This window comes from Lates calcarifer, linkage group LG16_LG22, assembly GCF_001640805.2.
Source record: "Lates calcarifer isolate ASB-BC8 linkage group LG16_LG22, TLL_Latcal_v3, whole genome shotgun sequence".
Taxonomy (NCBI): domain Eukaryota; kingdom Metazoa; phylum Chordata; class Actinopteri; family Centropomidae; genus Lates; species Lates calcarifer.
The window spans coordinates 351,533-377,538 of NC_066848.1; the positions used below are offsets into that span (position 1 = coordinate 351,533).

The window sequence follows — 26,006 nt, forward strand, 5'->3', positions numbered from 1 at the left end:
TTACAGGAAACACTGGATCTCTGCTCTGATACTAACTGTGTTTAGGACAATACTGATGGAAGCAGCATGGACTGACTCCAACTACTGACCTCACAGTCTGCAGTCTGTAGTCTGGGTCCTCCACAAGATCTAACAGATCCTTCACTCCTGAATCCTGCAGCCTCTTGTTGTTACTCAGGTCCAGTTCTCTCAGATGGGAGGGGTTGGACTTCAGAGCTGAGACCAGAGAAGAACAGCTGATCTCTGACAAACTGCAGGACTCCAACCTGAATAAAGAATAAAAGATGGAGATCAAATCATTGATCAATCTGATCTGTCCTGATCAATGGGAAAAAAATAAATTAATTAATTAAATTTAAAAAAAAATAAAATAAAAAATAAATAAATAATAATAACAAGAACAACAATAATAATGATGAGTTGCAGTTAATGCAGTGAAACACATTTAACAAGTAAATTCAGCTCAGTTGTGTGACTTGTGTTAAAGGTCAAACACACACAGACACAGTTTGATCAAACAGACATTAGTCCTGATGATTCACTGAAATCAACTGAAACAGAAAACAACAAGAGTTTTTTCTTCATGTTCTTTGTCCAAATATCAGCTGTGAGGATCTTCTGTTTGTTGTTGTGACCAACGACCACTGGACATTTTCTACAGTGTATTTAGAAAACATGAGTCCTCTGACTGGGAGAAATACCAGTGTGTGAGTGGTGAAGGTTTGATTGAAGTGAACAGACATTATTGATGACAACTGACTGACATGAACTGAACCTGAAGGAATAATTCTCAGTGTGAGATCAGAACAACTGACAATATGGAACAACCACTATTTAACATGTCATTCATTCTAAATCAATGGATTCAAGTTCTGTGAAGATAAATGAGCTTCAGTTGTGGATTAAAGACAGAAGATCTCCAACAGTAACAGACAGTGAACTGACCTCAGAGTCTCCAGTCTACAGTCTGGACTCTGCAGAAAACCACACAGATCCTTCACTCCTGCATCATACAGGTTGTTTTCACTCAGCCGTAATTCTCTCAGATGGGAGGGGTTGGACTTCAGAGCTGAGACCAGAGAAGAACAGCTGATCTCTGACAAACTGCAGGACTTCAACCTGAATAAAGAATCAAAGATGGAGATCAAATCATTGATCAATCAGATCTGTCCTGATCAATAATAACAACATCAGTAATAATAAGTGAACAGACACTGTTGATGACAACTGAGTGAAATGAACTGAACCTGAAAGTTCCTGTAAAGCAGTGATGGTCATGTGATCTGAGTCACTCCACAGAGAAATGTGCTTTTAACCACCCAGCTAAATGTGAATGGTTAAAAAGATCAGCTAATGTAGAAAATCCAGTTTCTAAATCTTGATAAATGAAGGAGCCTCTCTGCTCTGATGCTGGGGGCGTGTTCGCTGCCAGAGCTGAATCCACGCCCACTCAGTGCAGCACAGTGACAGTTAGCATCCTGTTAGCATCCTGCTAGCTCCCTATTCTGTACGTTTGAGCCACCGGAGCCTTTTGTTGATCAAACAGCCAGAAACAAGTCACTCTGTTTCTGCGGTCATATCACTGATGTTTATTAAAACCAAGTATAAAGACTGTCTTTGTCGTCACAGTGAAATGGTCAGTGCAGAGACCGTGGTGGTTTGGTTCCTCAGCTCTCCATCACTGTGCCAAAACCTTTACCAGTCGAGCAGGAGAAGCACTGATGCTAACGCAGCGCTGCTATTTATAACAGGTACAGTGTTAGGGGCGGGGTTATGGCGAGCGGTGGCTCTTCAGACCCCCCCAAACAACCCTGAGAATGAAACTGATGGAAAACTGTGAAACAGTCTGACTCCACACTGCAGTGATACAGAGTTTACAGACGTGACATGTTCTCAGGAACTGTTCTCTAACACAAACCATGTGTTTACAGACAAATTTGCTCTATATGAACCTGAAGGAATAATTCTCAGTGTGAGATCAGAACAACTGACAATATGGAACAACCACTATTTAACATGTCATTCATTCTAAATCAATGGATTCAAGTTCTGTGAAGATAAATGAGCTTCAGTTGTGGATTAAAGACAGAAGATCTCCAACAGTAACAGACAGTGAACTGACCTCAGAGTCTCCAGTCTACAGTCTGGACTCTGCAGAAAACCACACAGATCCTTCACTCCTGAATCCTGCAGCCTCTTGTTGTCACTCAGGTCCAGTTCTCTCAGATGGGAGGGGTTGGACTTCAGAGCTGAGACCAGAGAAGAACAGCTGATCTTTGACAAACTGCAGGACTCCAACCTGAATAAAGAATCAAAGATGGAGATCAAATCATTGATAATCAATCAGATCTGTCCTGATCAATGAAAAACAATAACAACAACAACAATAATAATGATAATAATAATAATAATAATAATAATAATGAGTTGCAGTTAATGCAGTGAAACACATTTAACAAGTAAATTCAGCTCAGTTGTGTGACTTGTGTTAAAGGTCAAACACACACAGACACAGTTTGATCAAACAGACATTAGTCCTGATGATTCACTGAAATCAACTGAAACAGAAAACAACAAGAGTTTTTTCTTCATGTTCTTTGTCCAAATATCAGCTGTGAGGATCTTCTGTTTGTTGTTGTGACCAACGACCACTGGACATTTTCTACAGTGTATTTAGAAAACATGAGTCCTCTGACTGGGAGAAATACCAGTGTGTGAGTGGTGAAGGTTTGATTGAAGTGAACAGACATTATTGATGACAACTGACTGACATGAACTGAACCTGAAGGAATAATTCTCAGTGTGAGATCAGAACAACTGACAATATGGAACAACCACTATTTAACATGTCATTCATTCTAAATCAATGGATTCAAGTTCTGTGAAGATAAATGAGCTTCAGTTGTGGATTAAAGACAGAAGATCTCCAACAGTAACAGACAGTGAACTGACCTCAGAGTCTCCAGTCTACAGTCTGGACTCTGCAGAAAACCACACAGATCCTTCACTCCTGAATCCTGCAGCCTCTTGTTGTCACTCAGGTCCAGTTCTCTCAGATGGGAGGGGTTGGACTTCAGAGCTGAGACCAGAGAAGAACAGCTGATCTCTGACAAACTGCAGGACTTCAACCTGAATAAAGAATCAAAGATGGAGATCAAATCATTGATCAATCAGATCTGTCCTGATCAATAATAACAACATCAGTAATAATAAGTGAACAGACACTGTTGATGACAACTGAGTGAAATGAACTGAACCTGAAAGTTCCTGTAAAGCAGTGATGGTCATGTGATCTGAGTCACTCCACAGAGAAATGTGCTTTTAACCACCCAGCTAAATGTGAATGGTTAAAAAGATCAGCTAATGTAGAAAATCCAGTTTCTAAATCTTGATAAATGAAGGAGCCTCTCTGCTCTGATGCTGGGGGCGTGTTCGCTGCCAGAGCTGAATCCACGCCCACTCAGTGCAGCACAGTGACAGTTAGCATCCTGTTAGCATCCTGCTAGCTCCCTATTCTGTACGTTTGAGCCACCGGAGCCTTTTGTTGATCAAACAGCCAGAAACAAGTCACTCTGTTTCTGCGGTCATATCACTGATGTTTATTAAAACCAAGTATAAAGACTGTCTTTGTCGTCACAGTGAAATGGTCAGTGCAGAGACCGTGGTGGTTTGGTTCCTCAGCTCTCCATCACTGTGGCAAAACCTTTACCAGTCGAGCAGGAGAAGCACTGATGCTAACGCAGCGCTGCTATTTATAACAGGTACAGTGTTAGGGGCGGGGTTATGGCGAGCGGTGGCTCTTCAGACCCCCCCAAACAACCCTGAGAATGAAACTGATGGAAAACTGTGAAACAGTCTGACTCCACACTGCAGTGATACAGAGTTTACAGACGTGACATGTTCTCAGGAACTGTTCTCTAACACAAACCATGTGTTTACAGACAAATTTGCTCTATATGAACCTGAAGGAATAATTCTCAGTGTGAGATCAGAACAACTGACAATATGGAACAACCACTATTTAACATGTCATTCATTCTAAATCAATGGATTCAAGTTCTGTGAAGATAAATGAGCTTCAGTTGTGGATTAAAGACAGAAGATCTCCAACAGTAACAGACAGTGAACTGACCTCAGAGTCTCCAGTCTACAGTCTGGACTCTGCAGAAAACCACACAGATCCTTCACTCCTGAATCCTGCAGCCTCTTGTTGTCACTCAGGTCCAGTTCTCTCAGATGGGAGGGGTTGGACTTCAGAGCTGAGACCAGAGAAGAACAGCTGATCTTTGACAAACTGCAGGACTTCAACCTGAATAAAGAATAAAAGATAGAGATCAAATCATTGATAATCAATCAGATCTGTCCTGATCAATGAAAAACAATAACAACAACAACAATAATAATGATAATAATAATAATAATAATAATAATAATGAGTTGCAGTTAATGCAGTGAAACACATTTAACAAGTAAATTCAGCTCAGTTGTGTGACTTGTGTTAAAGGTCAAACACACACAGACACAGTTTGATCAAACAGACATTAGTCCTGATGATTCACTGAAATCAACTGAAACAGAAAACAACAAGAGTTTTTTCTTCATGTTCTTTGTCCAAATATCAGCTGTGAGGATCTTCTGTTTGTTGTTGTGACCAACGACCACTGGACATTTTCTACAGTGTATTTAGAAAACATGAGTCCTCTGACTGGGAGAAATACCAGTGTGTGAGTGGTGAAGGTTTGATTGAAGTGAACAGACATTATTGATGACAACTGACTGACATGAACTGAACCTGAAGGAATAATTCTCAGTGTGAGATCAGAACAACTGACAATATGGAACAACCACTATTTAACATGTCATTCATTCTAAATCAATGGATTCAAGTTCTGTGAAGATAAATGAGCTTCAGTTGTGGATTAAAGACAGAAGATCTCCAACAGTAACAGACAGTGAACTGACCTCAGAGTCTCCAGTCTACAGTCTGGACTCTGCAGAAAACCACACAGATCCTTCACTCCTGAATCCTGCAGCCTCTTGTTGTCACTCAGGTCCAGTTCTCTCAGATGGGAGGGGTTGGACTTCAGAGCTGAGACCAGAGAAGAACAGCTGATCTCTGACAAACTGCAGGACTTCAACCTGAATAAAGAATCAAAGATGGAGATCAAATCATTGATCAATCAGATCTGTCCTGATCAATAATAACATCATCAGTAATAATAAGTGAACAGACACTGTTGATGACAACTGAGTGAAATGAACTGAACCTGAAAGTTCCTGTAAAGCAGTGATGGTCATGTGATCTGAGTCACTCCACAGAGAAATGTGCTTTTAACCACCCAGCTAAATGTGAATGGTTAAAAAGATCAGCTAATGTAGAAAATCCAGTTTCTAAATCTTGATAAATGAAGGAGCCTCTCTGCTCTGATGCTGGGGGCGTGTTCGCTGCCAGAGCTGAATCCACGCCCACTCAGTGCAGCACAGTGACAGTTAGCATCCTGTTAGCATCCTGCTAGCTCCCTATTCTGTACGTTTGAGCCACCGGAGCCTTTTGTTGATCAAACAGCCAGAAACAAGTCACTCTGTTTCTGCGGTCATATCACTGATGTTTATTAAAACCAAGTATAAAGACTGTCTTTGTCGTCACAGTGAAATGGTCAGTGCAGAGACCGTGGTGGTTTGGTTCCTCAGCTCTCCATCACTGTGGCAAAACCTTTACCAGTCGAGCAGGAGAAGCACTGATGCTAACGCAGCGCTGCTATTTATAACAGGTACAGTGTTAGGGGCGGGGTTATGGCGAGCGGTGGCTCTTCAGACCCCCCCAAACAACCCTGAGAATGAAACTGATGGAAAACTGTGAAACAGTCTGACTCCACACTGCAGTGATACAGAGTTTACAGACGTGACATGTTCTCAGGAACTGTTCTCTAACACAAACCATGTGTTTACAGACAAATTTGCTCTATATGAACCTGAAGGAATAATTCTCAGTGTGAGATCAGAACAACTGACAATATGGAACAACCACTATTTAACATGTCATTCATTCTAAATCAATGGATTCAAGTTCTGTGAAGATAAATGAGCTTCAGTTGTGGATTAAAGACAGAAGATCTCCAACAGTAACAGACAGTGAACTGACCTCAGAGTCTCCAGTCTACAGTCTGGACTCTGCAGAAAACCACACAGATCCTTCACTCCTGCATCATACAGGTTGTTTTCACTCAGCCGTAATTCTCTCAGATGGGAGGGGTTGGACTTCAGAGCTGAGACCAGAGAAGAACAGCTGATCTCTGACAAACTGCAGGACTCCAACCTGAATAAAGAATCAAAGATGGAGATCAAATCATTGATAATCAATCAGATCTGTCCTGATAAATGATGTTCAGTCTAAAATGAGTAGAGTGACTTTGTCCTTCTGTTATTGTGGATCATCATAATGTCAGCCTTCTACAGACATCATCCAAATATCAGCTCAACATTCATCCACCTGTTCATGTCAACACTGATTCAGAACCTGCTGCTGACCTCAGTCAGTCTCTAACTACAGGATCAATATCACATCAGACACGTTGGACTAAAACTCTGTTTATCTTATTTATCTCATGACCTTCTTCTTCCTGAGTTTTGTATCTGAGCAGCTTTGTGTAATTAAATTGTGTTAAAGGACAGTTTCAGTTTTAGTCTTAAACAACAGTCAGATGTCAGATGGAGATGACAGAGTTGTTGGTGGCAGTAATCCTTCCTGCTGCTGCAGTCAGGTTATAAAGCTTCACACTGATTACTGACATCAATCACTCTTTAATGTCTATATGGGCACATGAGGATTGCACTGTTATTATATTATTATTATATATATTTTTAAACTAAACTTGTTTCACTGTTCACATTTGCTCCAACATATGATCAGCCTGTCAGTTTTCTCTAAAACATTCTGAATTACACTGAACTGTTTGAAAGAACAAATAAAGTTTGACTGATTGACTGGAAGTCAGAAATAAAGTCTTTCATTCAAGTGTGCAGCTGTTCTGTGCTGAAAATTCTTGGAGACACTGAACTGTGTGTTCAGTCAAATCCTGAACATTTATCAAACTTTCAAACTTCAGTCAATGATCTGAATTCAGTTTCTAAAAAAACTCCAACAGCTTCAGTCAGTGAACTGACCTCAGAGTCTCCAGTCTACAGTTTGGACTCTCCAGTCCAGCAGAAACCAGCTTCACTCCTGAATCCTTCAGGTTGTTGTCCCTCAGGTCCAGTTCTCTCAGATGGGAGGGGTTGGACTTCAGAGCTGAGGCCACGACTTCACAGTCAGTCTCTGAGAGTCCACAACCACCAAGTCTGTCAGGACACGTGTTATAGAACATGTTATTATCAAAGAGGACACTTTATATTGACTTGAAGCATTTGATGACAGAGTTGGACTCGTCCTGTTTTCATCTCATTTTCATGTGTTTTCCTCACAATGCACAATTCCACACCAAAAGTGATTCGAGGTCACAGTACAACTCTGTTTGCACATCTCATGACTGAAAAGAAGCAGGAAGAAGAAAAATCTTATTATACTCACCTTTGAACAAAACCAACCTTTGACTGAAAAACTAAAACTGTTTGTAACTCAACAAGATGTTTGATGAACATCTGCTACAAAAACACAACAAGACAAAAACAATGAGGTTCTGATCCTTTGGGACTTGAACCATCAATAAATCCATGGTTTAAAGTCATTAAACTGATAAAATGCTGTTGTGATCAAACATCAACCAGAACCAGTTTATTAGTCTGATCAGGTTTACAGGTCGTCTCCATCACTCTCAGGAAGATCAATACAAAACTGTTCACTGTAAAAATTATTAGAAATAAATAAAGAACTGTTCATTATAAACACAACCAACCAAGAATCAGTATTTAACTCTCACACAATCTGAAACTGATGCTTTAATTAAATAAGTGGAAATCTATTTTAATAATAATGATCTGAGTTTTATACAGTATATGTTATATTTCATTACTAATCTACATCATGATAATAACATTAATCAGCTGTGGACTCACCGAGCCTTCCTGCAGTTCCTCACAGCTGGGATCAGTCTCCGTCGTCCCTCCTCTGATGTGTTGTACGTCTTTGGGTCCAACTCATCCAGAACCTCCTCTGACATCTGCAGCATGTAGGCCAGAGCTGAGCACTGGATCTCAGAGAGTCTCTGTTCTGATCTGTTCTCTGACTTCAGGAACTCTTGGATCTCCTGATGAACTGAGTGGTCGTTCATCTCCATCAGACAGTGGAAGATGTTGATGCTTCTGTCAGGAGAGATTTTATCTCTGTTCATCTCCTTCAGGTTGTTGATGACTCTCTGGATGATTTCTGGACTGTTGTCTGTCTGACCCAGCAGACCTCCTAAGAGTCTCTGGTTGGACTCCAGAGAGAGGCCATGAAGGAAGCGAACAAACAGGTCCAGGTGGCCATTTTTACTTTGAAGGGATTTCTCCATGGCTCTCCTCAGGAAGTCTTCCAGAGATGAGTCACGGCGATCACTCTTTCCAAAAATCTTAGACATCCCCTTGAGCCAAGACTCTTGGTCTGAGTTTCTCTGTTTAAAGTCCTTTCCCAGGAACTTCTCCAGTACCTGTGTCTTCCTGTTGGTGAAACAGTGGAACATGTAGACTGCAGCCAGAAACTCCTGAACGCTCAGATGAACAAAGCAGTAGACTGTTTTCTGGAAGATCACACTCTCTCTTTTGAAGATCTCTGTACAAACTCCTGAGTACACCAAGGCCTCTGTCACATCAAGACCACACTGCTCCAGGTCTTCTTGGTAGAACATGATGTTTCCTTTCTGCAGATGTTCAAACGCCAGCCTCCCCAGCTTCAGAAGAACTTCCCTGTCAGCCTCCGTCAGCTCCTGTGGACTCGTCTCATGTCCCTCATCGTACTTGTTCTTCTTCCTCTTTGTCTGAACCAGCAGGAAGTGTGAGTACAGGTCAGTCAGGGTCTTGGGCAGCTCTCCTCTCTGCTCTGTAGTCAACATGTGCTCCAGAACTGTAGCAGTGATCCAGCAGAAGACTGGGATTTGACACATGATGTGGAGGCTCCTGCAGGTCTTGATGTGTGAGATGGTTCTGTTGGACAGCTCTTCATCACTGGATCTCCTCCTGAAGTACTCCTCCTTCTGTGGGTCAGTGAAGCCTCGTACTTCTGTTACCCTGTCAACACATGAAGGAGGGATCTGATTGGCCGCTGCAGGTCTGGAAGTTATCCAGACCAGAGCCGAGGGAAGCAGATTCCCCTGGATGAGGTTTGTCAGCAGCTCGTTGACTGATGACTTCTGTGTGACGTCAGACACAACCTTCCTGTTGTTGAAATCCAGTGAAAGTCTGCTTTCATCCAGGCCGTCAAAGATGAACAGAACTTTACAGACAGCCAGCTTCTCTGCTGTGACCTTCTGTAATGTTGGATGGAAAACATGGAGCAGCGTGAGAAGACTGTACTGCTCATCTCTGATCAGGTTCAGCTCCCTGAACGAAAGCAGAACCAGCAGACTGACATCTTGGTTTTCCAAGCCCTCTGCCCAGTCCAGAGTCAACTTCTGCACTGAGAAGGTTTTTCCAACACCAGCGACGCCGTTGGTCAGAACCACTCTGATGGGTCTCTGTTGCTCAGGTAAGGCTTTAAAGACGTCCTGGCACCTGATTGGAGTGTCACTGAGGGTCTTCTTCTTGGAAGCTGTCTCCAGCTGCCTCACCTCATGTTGGGTATTAACCTCTTCACTCTGTCCCTCTGTGATGTAGAGCTCAGTGTAGATCCTGTTGAGGAGGGTTCTACTTCCTGTTCCATCAGTTCCTTCAGTCACACGTTCACATCTCCTCCTCAGACTGATCTTATGTTCATCTAAAACCTCCTGCAGACCACTATCTGCTGTCTGCAGTCCAGGTCCTGGTCTGGGTCTTTGTCCACACTGGGGACAGGAGGAGTCTCCTGATGGACCAGACTGGTCCCAGTATGAGGTGATGCACTGTCTGCAGAACCAGTGTCCACAGCTGGTAGAGACTGGATCCTTCAGGACGTCCTGACACAGATCACAGCAGGACAGCTGCTCCTCCACAGGAACATGACTCCTCTTCCTCTCTCTGTGGAATCAACACATTCATTATAACACGTTACATCAGTGGAGGAAACCCACAGCTCACAGGATGAATTCAGCTCTATGATCTTTACTAGGGATCGACCGATTATCGGCGCCAATATTCGGCATTTTGACGCATTTCTTTTAAATCCAACGGCCGATAAGAGATCAATTTAAAACGCAGTTATTTTGACGCTGATGCAGCCGCGCCTCTCTGTTTGCTGTCACTACGCTGTCTCCAGCATTGTCCCGCCCACAGCACCATCTGATTGGTTACACACAGAGCCACGGCAACAGCCAATCAGCAGTGAAAGCTGTGCGTGCACAGTGCTCACACACACTGAACAACTCTGCTTTTTGCACCACAATCTGGTCCTGCTCAACTGGGACTACTAATTGATTTGAGACTCACATTTCCGTGCAAATTTTATTTCACTTTGTTTTATTTACTTTATAAAACTTCAGGAAGCTGTTTAATTATTTATTTAAAATTTCAGTTAACTTTAGAAGAGATGCTGCTGAGCCTGGGAGCTCCCTGCACTTTCTGTTAGAATTTTAAAACAATGTCTATTGTCTAAGATAAAAAAACCTTTAACATGTTGCAAATCTGAAAAGCTGTTTAATAAACATATGCTTAAAGGCATTTAAACAAAGTTAAGTGTTGGAGTTTGTATTATACAAAATTTTGATGCCAATATTTTCGCTTTTACTGCAAATGAATATCAGCTCCAAATATCAGTTATTGGGCCTGAAAAAACCATATCGGTCGATCACTAATCTTTACATTATTTCAAGTTCTAAAAAACATCAAACTGTGTGTAGGTCAGGTCATCTTACTGTAGAGACTGTCTCCAGTCACTGTTTCTGTCTGAGGGTCCAGGTCCATTACTGAAGTCTGGAGGTTCAGGTTTGGACCGATCACTCTTCATAGACAGACAGCTGGATCCTGGAGACTCTGCTCTGTCCTCCTCTTCCTCCAAACTATTCATCATGTTCAGTCTGAGAGGTAAACCTGTAACACTGGAGACAGACACACACACACACACACAGTATAATACACCCAGTTGATTTTAATTATATTAATGTAAAATAACTAAGAAGCTGCTCACTTCAGAAGTGGAGCGATAACTCAAAAATAAACTGTGGTTTAAACCCAACAACTGGTCAGACTTCAGACAAACATCACGTGTTATATTTCTCTGTGAGAGTGAAGAAACCAGGAAAATAAAAAAGGAAACATAAGAAGATGTTTCCTCAGCCTCTGAAACACTCTGACTTTATACTGGGTAAATACAGTTTAACTGTTGAACCGTTTCCTCCTGCTGTGGAGTTAAAATGGCGTCTGGACTGACTTCATACTTTCACTTTCAGTCTTCCTCCCTGTCTGTCTCCTCTTCTCTTATTTATACTCGTCTGTGTTCAAACCTGTGACTGTTATTTTCTCTGTCCTGCTTCTGTCTCTGTAGCTGCTGGAGTCACAGAAAACTCAGGAGAAACTACTTTTCTCTCCGGTTTTTACTCTTTATCTACTTCAACTGACGCCACGTCGTCTCTGTTCGCGCGCACAGAACAGGTTCGCCTCCACAGTTCGCGCCCTGAAATAAAAGCTGCGCAACAACGGTCGGCCGCTCCTAACGGACACAAACGTTTTGACATTCGCCATTTAAAGTCGCTCCTAACTTTTCAGAATCACTTATAGCTAAAAGTGCGAGTGGGAATTTAATTTAAGACATTTTCGGAAAGTTTTTTAACTCTTCGCACACTGTTGAGCGCCAACCCGGAAACGTCGACTTCATTTTATTAAAACGGTTATTTTCCGGTAAACCTTCTGTTCTGTGTCCACAGACGAAGTCAGACAGATTACTCAGAGACTACAGTCACCGTGAGACTAAACTACACCCTGTGACAGAGAAATAATAACGAGAATAAAGTCAAACTGACAAATGAGAAAAAGAGAAACTTACCCGGTGTCATTACGCCGTCACTTCGCTTCTTCTTTGGTGTTTATTGGCGGTTGGTAAACCACCTTCGAGGCGCATTGCCGCCACCGACTGGACTAATGTGGAGTGATCTAGGTAGTTGTAATCGAAGTGAGGGTAACGTCATGATTGACAGCTAGGATCGACTCGCGATTGGTCAGCCAAGTGTATGGGCGGGACATCGATAACGAGGCTTCACCATGGATGAACTTTGCGATATGTTTCGGCTTCATTTCTTCTCAGTGGGAGGAGGTGGAGACGTGTCGTCCATCTTTATACACAGTCACTGGCTCAGCGCGCCTAAAACTGCGGTTACAAATATGAACAAGGAGCTTTTCATATACAGTCTACGATCTATGGACGCCAATGGAGTCAACTATCTCACTTCAGCTGTATACTCTCTGACAATATTAACCAATCATAATGAGCTGTCGTGTCCAAGCGGGACTACGGCAAGCGACTTAGCCCTTAAAAGTTGTGACTAATCGTCACAGCTGCCAACTATTCCAACAACATAACTGTCCGCGGAGCCAGGCGGAGATACAGATTATTTTCATGTAGGTATTACATTTAACCACTTTAATAACTGTACAACAGCAAGTGTTGTGGCAGTTAACATTGAACAGGTCCTGTCGCTTTGATGTTGTTTGGAATTGAAGATTCATGCTAGCAGATGTTAGTGTAGCTTTTTAGCTAATGTTAATGTTTCCGTTCATTTCTGGGCTTTAACTGTAGCATAGTAATGTAACCTCACAGCAGAGAGCTTCACTGAATCAATAAATATGAACCTGTTAACTATGTTAGCCTCGTTTTATAATCTTTAAATCAGTGTTTATATCTGACTTTATTAAACACACACTTTTATGGTTGTGTTCCTTTCTAATAAGAAATAACATGTAATAACGAAGAGTGTATAAATGGAGGGTTATCAGGTCTCTCTCTCTCTCTGTCTGTCTCTCTGCCTATCTCTCTCTGCCTGTCTCTCTCTCTGTCTCTCTGTCTCTCTCTCTCTCTCTCTGTCTGTCTCTCTGTCTCTCTCTCTGTCTCTCTCTGCCTGTCTCTCTCTCTGTCTCTCTCTCTCTCTCTCTCTCTCTCTCTCTCTCTCTCTCTCTCTGCCTGTCTCTCTCTCTGTCTGTCTCTCTGTCTCTCTCTCTGTGCCCCCCTGTGCAGGATGAGGACTGGCAGGTCCAGGTTGCGGTGTGGGGCTCAGGTCCTGGTCCTGTCCTGCTGTGTGCTGTGTGTTCTGTCTCAGGTGGATCAGCAGCCTCCTGTTGTAGAGAGTGCAGCTCAGATATCAGGCCACGCTCACGGCCGCCTGGATAAAAACATGGTCCAGGACAAAGAGTGAGTGATGTCTCCTCCTCACGCTGTTGAACTTTGAACACACTCTGCTCTGTTTATTCTAAAGCTGTGGTGTCTCGACCTGTCTGTCTGTCTGTCTGTCTGTCTGTCTGTCTGTCTGTCTGCCTGCCAGCCACATCATGGAGCACCTGGAGGGAGTGATAGACAAACCAGAGAAAGACATGACACCCCAGGAGCTGCAGCTGCACTATTTCAAGATGCACGATTACGATGGAAACAACCTCCTGGACGGGCTGGAGCTCGCTACAGCCATCACACACGTACACAGAGAGGTAGGAGGGAGGGTTCATCTCTGTGGTATTTACCTGTGGATTCCTGCTGGATCTGAAATGCTGAAAAAAGACCATATTTTCCCCACCAGACTCCATTGATAAAAACAGGGATTTAACCAGGAGCTGCTGGAATACCACTGCCTCCATCTGTTAGTGTGTCTGTGTTACTGTGTGGTACTTTTACTTCAGTAAAGTATCTGATTACTTCTTCCACCACCGAAAGTCTCACAGTAACACAGACACACTAACAGATGGAGGCAGTGGTATTCCAGCAGCTCCTGGTTAAATCCCTGTTTTTGTCAATGGAGTCTGGTAGTGATATATAGAGATGTTTTTAACACATTTAAAATTAATCAGCTGATTTTTAAAAATATAAATACTCAAGCTTTTCTAATCAATAACATGTTATGGCCACGTGTTGCCACCTAACACCTGTCCATGGACTGTGTGGTTTTACTTGTCCTCTTCAGGAGAGAGGAGAGAACAGCCAGCCGATGAAGGAGGAGGACCTCATTACTCTCATCGATGATGTTCTGAGGGACGATGACAAAAACAATGACGGGTATATAGATTATGCAGAGTTTGCCAAATCACTGGAGTAAGACTGTCGCCACGTTTCTTCACGTCCACAACGAGAGACAGAGGAGACGTCACACTGAGACGCTGCTTCACAGTCAGAGATCATCATTCAGTCATTCTGTCTGTCACAGGCGATCGACCACACACTGGTCAGTTCCTCTCTCAGCCTGTGACAGAAAAAGAAAAGCCAGTCATTTAAAAAACAAACACAAGACCTGTTCACTCACAAACATTCCTGCATCTCCTCGTCTCCTCGTCTCCTCGTCTCCTCGTCTCCTCGTCTGAAGGAGCAGTTCAAACGTCACTACATCTTTTTACAGTCGCTGTGGTTCAGATCAATACAGCTCAACATTTTCTTTTTGTAGCAGTGAGGAGTGTTCAGAGCCCTTTAAACACACAGGAGCGCTGCAGTGTGTGTGTGTGTGCACTAACACACACTCCTACCTCCTCCTGTCGGTCAGAAGTGGCCTCGCTCAGCTGTTCCCAGGGCTTATTGATCAGTGTGATCGATCAGTGTGAGTCCTGATGTGGAAGGAGACTCTGATTCTGCACAAAGTTTCTGTGGTTTTTCTGTTTCAGCTCAGTCTGGACGACGTCATGACGGCGTCTCCTCGTGTTCTTCAGGTCCTGCGAGTGTTTTTCAGATTTCTTACCTGGGACTCAGAGGTGACGTCACTCTCTGTTCTGACCTCTGACCTCTGATGTAAACAACATTTTCTCAGACTGAGCTGAGTTTTCATTTTCAACAAACTTATTAACTCCAGACGTTCTGCAGAATCAGTCAGAGTCTCCTCCTCAGGACACACACTGATCAGACTGATCAGACTGATCAGACTGATCAATCAGTCTGATCAGTCTGATCAGCGTACAGAGTAGCAGCCTCTCTGACCTGATGAGTTTTCCTGGACGTCCTCGTCCTGAAGTGAATGTAAAGCTGATTCTTCTTCACTGGATAAACTGGACTCTGAAAGCACAGCACTGGTCGATGTTTGTTCTAAAGCGACTCCTCTGCTTCACACATCAGCTGCCTTTAAAACACAGACACGTCTGAGTGTTTGTTTGTTTGTATGGATGAATCCTCTCTTTACCGTCCAGTGTTGATTCTTCAGAACTGAAAGCTGAAGATGAAACTGTCTGTGTGAGATATTAAACCTGATCATCTACAGAGTCTGTGTTTGACTGAATCACAGTTAACATCAGTTCAGCTCCTCTCACAGACTGGACTCTGATAATCCTGGAGTCAGTGTCGCCTCAGAGACCTGAGACCTGCAGCCTTACACAGTCTGTGTCCAACCTGAGACAGGACAGGATGTATAAAGTTAGTCTGGAAAATACTTCAGATTCTTTTAATGAGTTCACTCAGTCGTGATAATTTCACATTTCCAGAGAGACGGGGAAACGACACCTCGAGTCTCCTGCAGCTTTTCAAATAAATGATTTAATATGAAACATTTCAAACTTGTCTGTGAGTCTGACAGAAAAGATCAGAACTAAACCTCAGAACTAAACCTGTCCAATGAGTTTTTGTCAGTTTTTACTTTCAGGGTAAAGAAAGAAAAAATAACCTTCATAGTTTAAAGAAGATTTTAATGGATGTGAACAAAGGTGATGTGACAGATTAAAGATGAAACAGACTCGTCCTGAACCAGGTGCAGGTGAAGAGCAGGTGACCTCGTGGGTTTACGCCTCAGCTCCAGTGAGAGGCGGCGTCCAGAGGCTGCAGCGAGAACACGGGGGGGGGAAGGTTCCCCCTCAGGCCGTACCAGTCGTCGTGCTGCCGCTGGGTCGGGGGCTGCGGGGGGGGGATGCCGGGACAGGGGCACTGGGCCACCGGGCCCGGGTGGCGGGGGTACGCCCCGGAGGGTAACATGGGGGAGAGGCGGGGGATGTGGGCCAGGGGCTGGCTGTAGTACTGTCGGGGCGACTGCACGTGGACCCCCCCCCCCAGCAGACCCCGGTGACCCGGCATCACGCCCACAGGGAGGAGCTTCTGAGACGCTCGCTCCTGCTTCCGCTGTTTGGCTCGTCTGTTCTGGAACCACACCTGTGGGGGGGTTAGAGGAGAGTCACCTGTTAACACCTGAGCTGTGGTCAAACAGGTAAATGACGTGACGCCTCTGAGCGTCAGCCAGGTGACGCACCAGGTGTGTTTTTATTAAAGCAGCTTTGTTTCTATAATAATAACATGAGAGGAAGACGCCGGCATCGAGAGGAAGAATTACATTCAGACAGTTTCCTGTTCTGACCTTTGACCTTTTCATACGTTCGTTAAGTGAATTAGTTGTTTGGTTTTTTAGAGAGAGAGACTTTGAGATCGTGTCACAAACATTACATTTGTTCGTGGGTGAAACTACGACGGCGCGTCGCTTTAAACGCTGCTGCTGCTGCAAGGAATCATGGGAGGTCATTCTCTCCTCTGGTAAAGGAAGCTCCAGTGTCTCCTCTGCTGAAGGAGATAAGGTAGGAACTGGAGTCTGAGTGCAGCAGAGCACAGAGGGAGCTGCTCTCTCTCACCTGTATCCGGGCCTCGTTCAGTTTGGTGACCCGGGCCAGCTCCTCTCTGCAGTAGATGTCAGGATACTGGTTTTGTGCGAAGGCCAGCTCCAGCTGTTCCAGCTGCTTGTGGCTGAAGGTGGTGCGGTGGCGTCTCCTGGCCGGGGAGGGGTAGGCCCTGCTCCGCCGGCTCAGACCCGCGGCCGCCAAGGTCTCACGCAGCGAGTCCTTCCTCCCCGACTCTCCTACATCTGTTCTCAGGAGGAAGAAAAGACTCTGACAAAAGTGCATTTCACCGATGACTGTGTCAAAAAAGAGGGATTACACCGACTTAACGTTTCCCGCTGCCGTCAGGGAACCTGAGAGCTGCAGAGCTTTAGCTGCCGAAGACGAGCTCGTGAGAAAGAGATACCAGAAACTCAGGGATTTGACTGAGATTATAACACAATCACTGACAGAGTGAGTAATCAGACTGAGCCGGACTCGTCTGTTCACATCCTGGAGACTGGACGAGACACAGGAGAGAAATCTCTTTAACACAGGACGTTCTAACTTCATTCAAACTGTTGCAAACAGTGTTTCAAACTGTTAAACTCTGACCAATAAACTTCTGTTAAAGCCAAATATAGAACTTTAAAGTTGTTAAAAGTTGATATTGTGTGTAAAAGCAGCCTCTGCGTCGCTCTAACTTCATCGCTGCATTAATCCTCTGTGGACTCACCTGCACTGGAGCTGACGGTGGTCATGTCGGAGTAAACCTCTGCACAGTCCTGGAGGCTCCTCACGGCGTCTCCTGCTGCCTTCACCTGAGCCATGACTGCAGCTCTGATCCTCACACTGACACAACAGACCTCACAGTCACACGTCCCACCCATCAGCTTCACCTTTAACAACGGGGGGGTGAATCAGGGACCAGCAGGGACCAGCAGGGACCAGCAGGGACAGAAGTATTCAACACAGCAGCAATCACCAATCACCACTTCTCATGAAATTTAGACCAGATGTTGTTGTGAACTCAATAAAACGACAGTTAAAACTAAACAAGAAAAGTTCTGAACTCACTGAAACTGATTGAATATCTGGAAGATTCCTGGTGAATCCTCAGTCCCTCTACAAATGACTGGACTGTTGTTCTGCTGGTGGATGGCAACAGAGAACGGGAATTGCATTCTGGGTAGTCGCCGCCATGTTGTTGTTCACGCAGACAGAGACAGATGACGACAGGTGACGAGGACGAAGACAAAGAGAAATAAACACAAACGAGATGCAAGAAAATCAGGACACCGAACAGAGAGAACGTGAACGCAGCAGCGACGTGGTCACAGTTAATAGTTTATATTTTACACGTGGAAATCTTACGAGGAGCTGCTGTTCTGTCGGATCGGAAAGTTAGGATTTCTTTAACTGTGTAGTTTTGCTGAGGTAACATCAATTTTGTACAAAGATCGTCAGATAAAACCAGAGTTTGTTCAGTGGTTAAATATGAAATTAATCTCTAATCACAGAGATTAATAATCTCTAATAAAAGTCTGGTCTCATGAGTTTTCTTCAGTTTGACATGTTCTTTATTTCTCTGGGTTTCTGGGTATTTGGTTTTTCAGTATGTTTTACACAGATAAAAACATAAATAAAATCTTTGTGACTCTAATGGATTTTATTTAGCTCTACTTTCATTTTACACAGAAACTTTCACGTAGTGACCGTCGGCTTCTTGTCTGATTTTTAAATTCACCTGAGGTTTAAGAAGTATCTTTACTCATCCTGAGTACTTCATTTCACTTTACTTTGACTTTTTAATCCTGCACAGTTTCTACTTTCATACTTTCAGTGTAATAACAGAAACTCCTCCTTTAATGAGGAATAAACAGTAACAGACGAATCTGCTGCATAATCACATTAATGCTCTTTAACTCTTTAATCATCACTTTTATCAAAGACGTCATTTCTCTGTTTGTTGCACCTGCATCACATGTTTCTGCACCTGGATGTTTGAGAGCTGAAATACTGTATCTCTGATCAGTTCAGAGGGGAATAATAACCTGGACCAGCAGGTGGCGCTCAGGCACCGCAGACAAACTGCAGGACAAAACCCTGCAGATACAAAGGGAACAGTCCTCAGAGGTCTGAGGGTCTGAGTGGAGACCACCCAGCTGACCACCCCCCCACCCCCCGTCAGCGGCTGGATTAACTCAGCTGAACTCCTGTGTAACCTCCCAGGACCCCCCCCACCTGCTATCAGCAATTCCCATGACGATGAGTCCTGGACTCAGGAATGCCCCCCCCACCCCCCGCGCGCTGGATACCAGGAAGAGACCCCTCAGCACTGAGTCATGACAGGGCAGCTCAGGAGGCAGCTGCAGAGCTGCAGAGCTGCAGAGCTGCAGAGCTGCAGCTGCAGCCGACATTGATCCTGCACCTGTTGAACGCTGCTGCCTGTAGATCTGTGCAGCTCAATGCATCAGATCAGAGTCTGACGGAGCTGGATTCTCTCTGTCTGTCACATCATGAGCCATCTGACCCGACAGATACATGTGACTCCCAGGAACCAGTAAATCAGATCTTCACACGCTCTGATACAGTAGATTGTAGCCTCCCCCGCCGGCCTCCCGTCCCCCTTCCTCCAGGACCTGTGCCAGGAAAGTGTAAGAGACAGTGATTGAATGACCTGCTGCAGAGGCAGGTCTGCAGGATCCTCTGCCTCAGTTACTCCTGAGACTGAACCAACTTCTCTGCAGATTCCCTCAGAAAGTCCCTGGTCCTGGTCTCGCTCTGGCCTCTCTGCGCAGCAACATCTAATTTAATTCCCTGTGACACGTCGTTTTCAAGAGCCAAGTCCTGTGTGTCCTGGACGAGCTTCCATCCTCCCCGCGTTGTTTGCCAAATCCTCGACGGAGCCCATATTCAGATCACGTTTCCCATCCAGGACGACTCAGCCACAACCAAACAACTGCTGGACGGGTCAATGTATAGAATCTCAAAATCAAAACCATACTTCTCAAACAGCCCCAGACCTCCTGTCTCACAGAGGATGTTACCATATGTCCTCTACAGACGTCGATCCACAGGAAAAATAAAAAGCAGAATCTGAACATTTGCCATCAGAGTGTTGGAGCTGAAGTAAAAGTTTGATTTGTTGCTGAGCAGAAAATAAGTTTCTGTTTAGTGCCGAGACTTCATGGCACGATCGCTGCTGCTGCTTCAGAATTCCCCAGGTTATGACACTTTGAAGCTGCAGTAATGGATTAAATTATGTGCCTGTGAAGGATGTTGCTCTTAACTAGTTGTTTTGGTCTTTTTGTTTTTTTCTACATGCAGCTGTTTTACACACTAACTGCCCAGCAGCAAACAGCAGGCAGACAAAGACAGCGACTGACTGGTGATCACAGCGCAGCACGCAGCCGCTACAGAGCCAGATATTTTCCTCAGGTCGGTGGAGACCAAAAACAGAGCTGAAAGAAGAAGGAACACTGATGTAGATTCACCACGTGACCAGAGACATGACTGCTGGATCAGCAGACAAGATCAGAGTCCTCAGGTCTAATCATCTGATGGTTGTAAAGATGATCTTGTCAGATTCTCCTGTGGTGTGAGGTGTGTTCAGACTGATCTTACCCTCCCTGATCTGCTCTGAAGACGATCAGAGTCGTCCTGATAAATGTTAAACATGGTCAGTATTTCTGAGTCTTTCCATAGTTTTTGTTTTTTTCTATGTGAATTTTTTTTAAAGACGTCTGCGAACCACCATCATCACTTCTTCCTGCTCATCATCCGCCATGTTTGTTTTTTCTAAAGTCGCATTTGAACGCTGAGAGTTCAGACTGTCGTTATTTGTCGTTGTGTGTGTGGCCTCTCACATTTTCTAAATCTTTTAAGATTAAAAAATCTTTTAGTGTGTGCTGGGTTTAACAAGTAGGACAACTCAAAGGGTTCACAGCTTGTTTCTGCTGCCGCCAAGTGGCCACAGAAGGTACTGCAGGTTCAACATCAAAAAAGCAAGATTGTGTAGGTCCAAATCAGCTCTGACCTGCGGTGGCATGGACCAGGACCTCTGGGGGGGTGGGGCTCCTGTGGGTTGCAGGGTAGGTGTGGGGGGGGTCCATGGATCTGGCTTGTTCCGGATCATCCCACAGATTCTGGATCAGACCGGGATCAATATAGATGTCAGTGAAAATGTTTATCTCAGTTTCACTTTCTGTCTCACACTCGTACAACAAACACACGTCTACACAATCTGAAGCAGCTACACACCAACACACCACCTAACCCCCCCCCCCAAAACAGCATAAGAAAATAACATGCAAGTCATACTACACAGACACACAGACACACACAGACACACACAGGCCTCTGTATGTCTGTGGTCATGTCCAGTATGGACACATAGAGGAAATTCTTCCCTCTCAGTTTCCCGGGACTGAACTGGGAGTGACCTGGTTGGCAGACACACAGCCCCGATGGAAGGAATGTAACTCAACTCCCCCCACATCACCCTCCTCCTCCCCCCTCCTCCCATCCCATCCATCCAGCAGCCTGCAGGCCCAGCTGTGTGAGGACAGTCAGAGAAACACAGGGCTGCAGGGTGAGCGACGCAGTTCATCAGTCTTCTTATTCTCAGAAAACACCTCCAGTCAAACCAAAACCACAGACACAGGAGCAGCGAGACCAGAATCCGTCACCACACGAGACGGAAACAGCAACAGGCAAGAAAAGAAACAGAGAGAAACAACCGCACAGTCATTCACAACACCAACAAACAACAGACAGAACAACAGAGACAGAAACAGGAGGTTAAAATCAGCACTGAGCTCGTGTTCATGTTAACGTCACGTCAACCCGAAGACACAGGAAGTCACAGCTGGAAAATGTGGTGACTGCTCCTTTAATTAGCTCCATGTTTGGGACCAGTTCCCTAATTTAAATCTGAACTGGTGAATGACTCTGTCCATCGTAACTCAGCAGGAAGTGTGTTATTACTTACATGTGTCAGGAGGCCAGAAACACAACTGGAAGATGATGATACGTCAGATGCTGCGTCGCCGTCACATGACCTAAAAAAACATTAATTCAGGTTTAAATGCTTTTTTAAACTGCGCCCTCATACAGGGACGTTACGTTTTAGTTCTGCTGCATCTTACACATTCTGCTAAACTCAGACCTGTTGTCACCTCTTTCAAACTCTCACTAACTTTCTAAGAAGAAAGGCTTTTGTAGAAGAGCTCAGAGCTAAATGAAATGACCAGTTGGAAGCTTAGTGGTGGAGACGTTGACGTCATGTGACCGTGGTGTAGTTGTCTTTCCTTTCTAGTTTATTCACACTGATATCAGTCTGACTCTGACTTTACACATGACTCTTCATCTCAGCGTAGTTTCAGCCTGAATCATCCTGGTTCCAGCTCCGTCTCAGGCTGCAGTGGGAACCATTGGGTCCATTATGACTCAGCAGCAGACGCCGCCCTCTCACTGCCCATGTGCCTGCAGGAGAACTCTGTGTTCTCTAATGACATTTAATTCATCTAGGCCGTCATATTACCCTGCGCCTTGGGATTCTCATCTTTCTCAGACGCGGATATAAAGCCAGGTTTGAACTGGACAGGTTGTCCTGGGCCAGGCAGAGACGTCCTATTCAGCCTGCTACACAAAGCAGCTCTCAGTCACACGGCCTCAAACGCTGCAAAATCCAGCAGTTTTCAGGCTGTAGCTTTAAATGTAATTCTACGAATAAATAGTTTTTGCTGTTTCTGTCGCACTTCCATGAAAATGTCAGCTTTATTGTGGAGTGATTGAGATAATGGTGGCGTGTGGCAGCTCGCCCTGCGTGAGGTTTTCGAGGTTCAGCTGTTTGGCAGCGAGGGCCTGCTGGATTTGCAGAGCTGTTGTCTGGATGCCTCCTCCTGCTCCAGACTCCCTTGGTGGTGTCCTCTTTCCCCCCCACCCCGGCAGCCTTTTATTGGCTCCTGTGGTCCTCAAAGGCAAACTCATGCATGACACTCCTTCATCCACTGCCACAGGGGAGGAAATGGCCTGGAGAAGGTACAGACTGGCATGGTATAATTATCTTCTTTCTACATCTCTCTCTTCACCTTGGTTTCCTTACAGCACATCTAATGATACCTCTATGGCTCAGGGCCTTCAACAGGGTCAGGATACTGAGCAGGAACATCAACTCAATCAACTCCTCTTCTGCAAAGATGTGGTGAAATTCACCTCCACAAAACCTGCTAATATCAAATTATCCACAGACAAATTAAAGCAGTGACAGACAGGATATCATTACTTAGCTGTTATTGTATCTGGCCATTTGCTAAGCCTGAGCTACAGGGGAGTATATTTATGTTGCTAGCTGGTGCTGGAGTTGAAGGCAACTGGACGTCTTTTAGTTTTCTTGAAGACGTTTCAGTGCTCATCTGAAAGGCTTCCTCAGTTCTAGAGGCCGGTTGATGAGAGGAGAAACATCTTCAAGAAACCTAAAAGACGTCCAGTTGCCTTCAACTCCAGCACTCAAGAAAACCATGACCTGGATGACTGAGAACCTGCACCTTCCTAAGGTCCTATGTTCCCTGTTCCCACGGTCCTTTGTTCAAAGGGTTGTTTGTTCCCAGGGTCCTAAGTCTCAAGATCCTAAGTTCCCAAACACAACAACCCTAATCCATTTGATCTGTTCCCTCAAGTATGGGCCTATCATTTCAAGAGCAGTGCAAGGGAACAGAAAACTACGCTGAAGAGTTCCCACAACAGTCCATGTCATATTAACACAGAGCTGGAAAACGTCTTTTTAGGGTTCCCATCATCAGCTGTGTGGAACTTGGGAACAGATGTTCATATAAATCCAGGGAACTTGGGAAGGACTGTGTTTGGCAAACGTAACGCTGTCTCAGACAACAACGTAAAAACTTTCCTACAACTTACTGCTGCGGGTCGTAAGCTAGTTAGCCACATATGCTAATGTTTTCATCGTACATTAAAGCAGATCAACATGTAGTTTAATCTTTTCTTTGTTGGACCCATTCCCTGAATAACTGTCCTCCACACCCCTCGCCGTGTCTTTTTCGCTCGTGCAGCCTTGTTTATGAGCATCTATTTGCATTGATTGTTAAACGCTTCCTCTGGTGCAACAACTTGCTTTTCATAGACGGGGTGTGTCGGGCATCTTGGTGGTCGTAACCATGGTGACTGGCATCTGGTCTGCCTCTCCTGCACTCTGTTAAATCACAGTGATTGGTGCTAAGCTCCGCTCTGACCCCCGATCACCAGCCTGTCAGACAGCGTCAGGGGCCACGCACACACTTACAGCCATGTAGACACACATGCTTCCCGACCTAACACACATGTCGGCTATATTTTACCCTGCGAACTCATGCGCTCTCTCAGCTCAGACCGTGCACTGTGTGACCTCCAGACTGGTATAGGATTTCTGCTGCTATTACAGAGCATATTGTAGTCTGGTCTAGGAGCTATTCTTAGCGCCGCTATAAGTGAAAACACGAGGAGGAAAGTTGAAAGGTTTTTAGAGACTGCATCAGATATACGCTGCATACTTCAACAAATCATCGACTTCAATATCTGATGCACCGCAACAGAAATATTCTTATACTGTCGCAGTCCATTTCCGCTTATTTTTATCAAAGACGCTGATGGTTTGCAGCTTTTTACTGAAGTAATTCCAAGTCCAAGGCAGATAGAACTTCCTTCCAACAATGCATACTAGCCTCATAGCTTTAGCTCTCAAAGCAGCAACATCATTCAGATCAAAACACAGTTAAAAACACCCAGCTGTGGGCGACCAGGAGGAAAAAAGTAGAGGCAGAGAGGACTGAAGTGTGCAGCCATCTCCAAGCTGGAGCCATTAATGCCATTTCTTTGACCTTGTATCACGACTGACTGCAAGTTTCAGTCTGCAGAGGAGAATCAGATGAAACTGAAGGAGCTGGAGAGCTTCACTCGTTCTGGACTCGTCTCTCTGAACGAGGCGAACAAATTCAAAGCAACTTTGTGAATTTGCCTGAAGAGAAGTTGAGCTCAGACGTGTCCGACATGTAACCTGCTGTTCTGACTCTCTGGACCTCGACCAAAACAGAGAACGGTCGAGAACCAGAAGCTGCTCCTGTCGGACTGAAGCTCTTTACACATCCCACACGTGAAAGAGCAAAATACTCACTGGTGAATTTCCAGGAGCTGGATCATATACTTCAGGATGTTGGTGGGACAGTCTGAGGTCCTGCTGGAGATGACCACCTACCAGGGTCCTGACTGGTTGATGTTCTCTGTGAAAGTATTCAGTTTGAAGAATACGCTGAAGTCAGAATTAAAGCTTCAGTCATCTCTTTGATTGAAGGTTTTTAAGCTGTATTTTACTTCTCAGAGAAACAACAACAGCCTTTAGCGTTTTCTTTAGCCTTTAGCCATAAAAACATTCAGCAACGATCATCTGGAATCTCAGAGCTCAGTGCTCCATCTGCCTAAAACACAACGCCAGAGTTTTCAAACTGAAACAGGACCAGTTTTCAAAAGTCTCAGTTTCAGGGGCTGGGAAACTGTAAGATTTCAAACTAAAACATGTTTCGTGTGGACGTCGCCTGAGAGTGAAAATAATCGATCAGAGTAAAAATACAGTTAAAGTATTCTGCACAGTTACTACTGTAAACAGATTACCACCCAGCACTGGTTAACATGTGCAGTGATAGGATCTACGAGTCTGTGGAGGTTTGTCATGGAGCCACACCCTCCATCAGGAAGACGAGGGGGGGGGGGGGTACGGCTCACTCTGCTAATGAGACTTTTAACAGCAGATCTGATCTGCAGCCTTTAACATCTTAACCATGTGACCTGACCCTGCACCGTGACCTCTGACCTCCCCGGATGTCACCTCCACCGAGAACTGAACAGGCAGCGCCCCGAGAACAGAACTGAACCTCAGTCCAGCAGAATAATTATACGACAGAGAGAGGGGGGGGAGGGGGAGAGGAGAGAGAGAGAGAGAGAGAGAGAGAGAGAGAGAGAGAGAGAGAGAGAGTGAGAGAGAGAGAGAGAGAGAGAGAGAGAGAGAGAGCCTCTCTGAGCCTCCTCCTCTTCCTCCTCCTCTCCTCTCCTCCTCTCCTCTCCTCCTCCTCTCCTCTCCTCCTCCTCTCCTCCTCTCCTCCTCCTCTCCTCCTCCTCCTCCTCTCCTCCTCCTCCTCCTCCTCTCCTCTCCTCCTCCTCCTCTC

General features: G+C 44.8%; 3 protein-coding genes across 56 annotated transcripts in view; 1 reads left to right on the plus strand and 2 right to left on the minus strand.

The window, feature by feature from the left end:
- Positions 1–12,235, minus strand: part of LOC108892635 (NACHT, LRR and PYD domains-containing protein 12) — a 69,800-nt gene extending 57,565 nt beyond the window's left edge. For 16 of the 50 annotated variants that reach the window (XM_051076721.1, XM_051076725.1, XM_051076704.1 and 13 more), the window contains exons 1-10: positions 12,086–12,235; positions 10,959–11,141; positions 8,053–10,125; positions 7,165–7,338; positions 6,143–6,316; positions 4,963–5,139; positions 4,133–4,309; positions 2,953–3,129; positions 2,123–2,299; positions 946–1,119 (exon numbers count right to left, since the gene is read on the minus strand). In XM_051076721.1, the coding sequence (XP_050932678.1) occupies positions 946–1,119; positions 2,123–2,299; positions 2,953–3,129; positions 4,133–4,309; positions 4,963–5,139; positions 6,143–6,316; positions 7,165–7,338; positions 8,053–10,125; positions 10,959–11,113 (3,458 nt within the window). In that variant the 5' untranslated portion in view covers positions 11,114–11,141; positions 12,086–12,235. Of the gene's footprint in view, positions 1–89; positions 267–945; positions 1,120–2,122; positions 2,300–2,952; positions 3,130–4,132; positions 4,310–4,962; positions 5,140–6,142; positions 6,317–7,164; positions 7,339–8,052; positions 10,126–10,958; positions 11,142–12,085 lie in introns of all 50 variants that reach the window. The other 34 variants (XM_051076742.1, XM_051076738.1, XM_051076741.1 and 31 more) reach the window with 28 other exon arrangements.
- Positions 1–15,478, plus strand: part of mcfd2 (multiple coagulation factor deficiency 2, ER cargo receptor complex subunit) — a 51,246-nt gene extending 35,768 nt beyond the window's left edge. Inside the window, exons 1-4 of one of the 3 annotated variants that reach the window (XM_018690315.2) lie at positions 12,499–12,657; positions 13,271–13,444; positions 13,575–13,734; positions 14,205–15,478. In XM_018690315.2, the coding sequence (XP_018545831.1) occupies positions 12,656–12,657; positions 13,271–13,444; positions 13,575–13,734; positions 14,205–14,336 (468 nt within the window). In that variant the 5' untranslated portion in view covers positions 12,499–12,655 and the 3' untranslated portion in view covers positions 14,337–15,478. Of the gene's footprint in view, positions 1–12,498; positions 12,658–13,270; positions 13,445–13,574; positions 13,735–14,204 lie in introns of those variants that run through there. The other 2 variants (XM_051076753.1, XM_051076754.1) reach the window with 2 other exon arrangements.
- The window catches only part of LOC108892636 (homeobox protein prophet of Pit-1), a 58,316-nt gene extending 33,362 nt beyond the window's left edge, over positions 1–24,954 (minus strand). The window contains exons 1-7 of one of the 3 annotated variants that reach the window (XR_007814802.1): positions 21,993–24,954; positions 21,785–21,854; positions 20,831–20,939; positions 17,869–17,976; positions 17,528–17,690; positions 16,828–17,057; positions 15,823–16,357 (exon numbers count right to left, since the gene is read on the minus strand). Coding sequence is in view for 1 of the 3 variants with exons in the window: in XM_018690301.2 (XP_018545817.1) it covers positions 16,001–16,357; positions 16,828–17,057; positions 17,528–17,681 (741 nt within the window). In the remaining 2 variants the exon portion in view is untranslated. Of the gene's footprint in view, positions 1–14,822; positions 16,358–16,827; positions 17,058–17,527; positions 17,691–17,868; positions 17,977–20,830; positions 20,940–21,784 lie in introns of those variants that run through there. The other 2 variants (XR_007814801.1, XM_018690301.2) reach the window with 2 other exon arrangements.
- Positions 24,955–26,006: the final 1,052 nt, after the last annotated feature.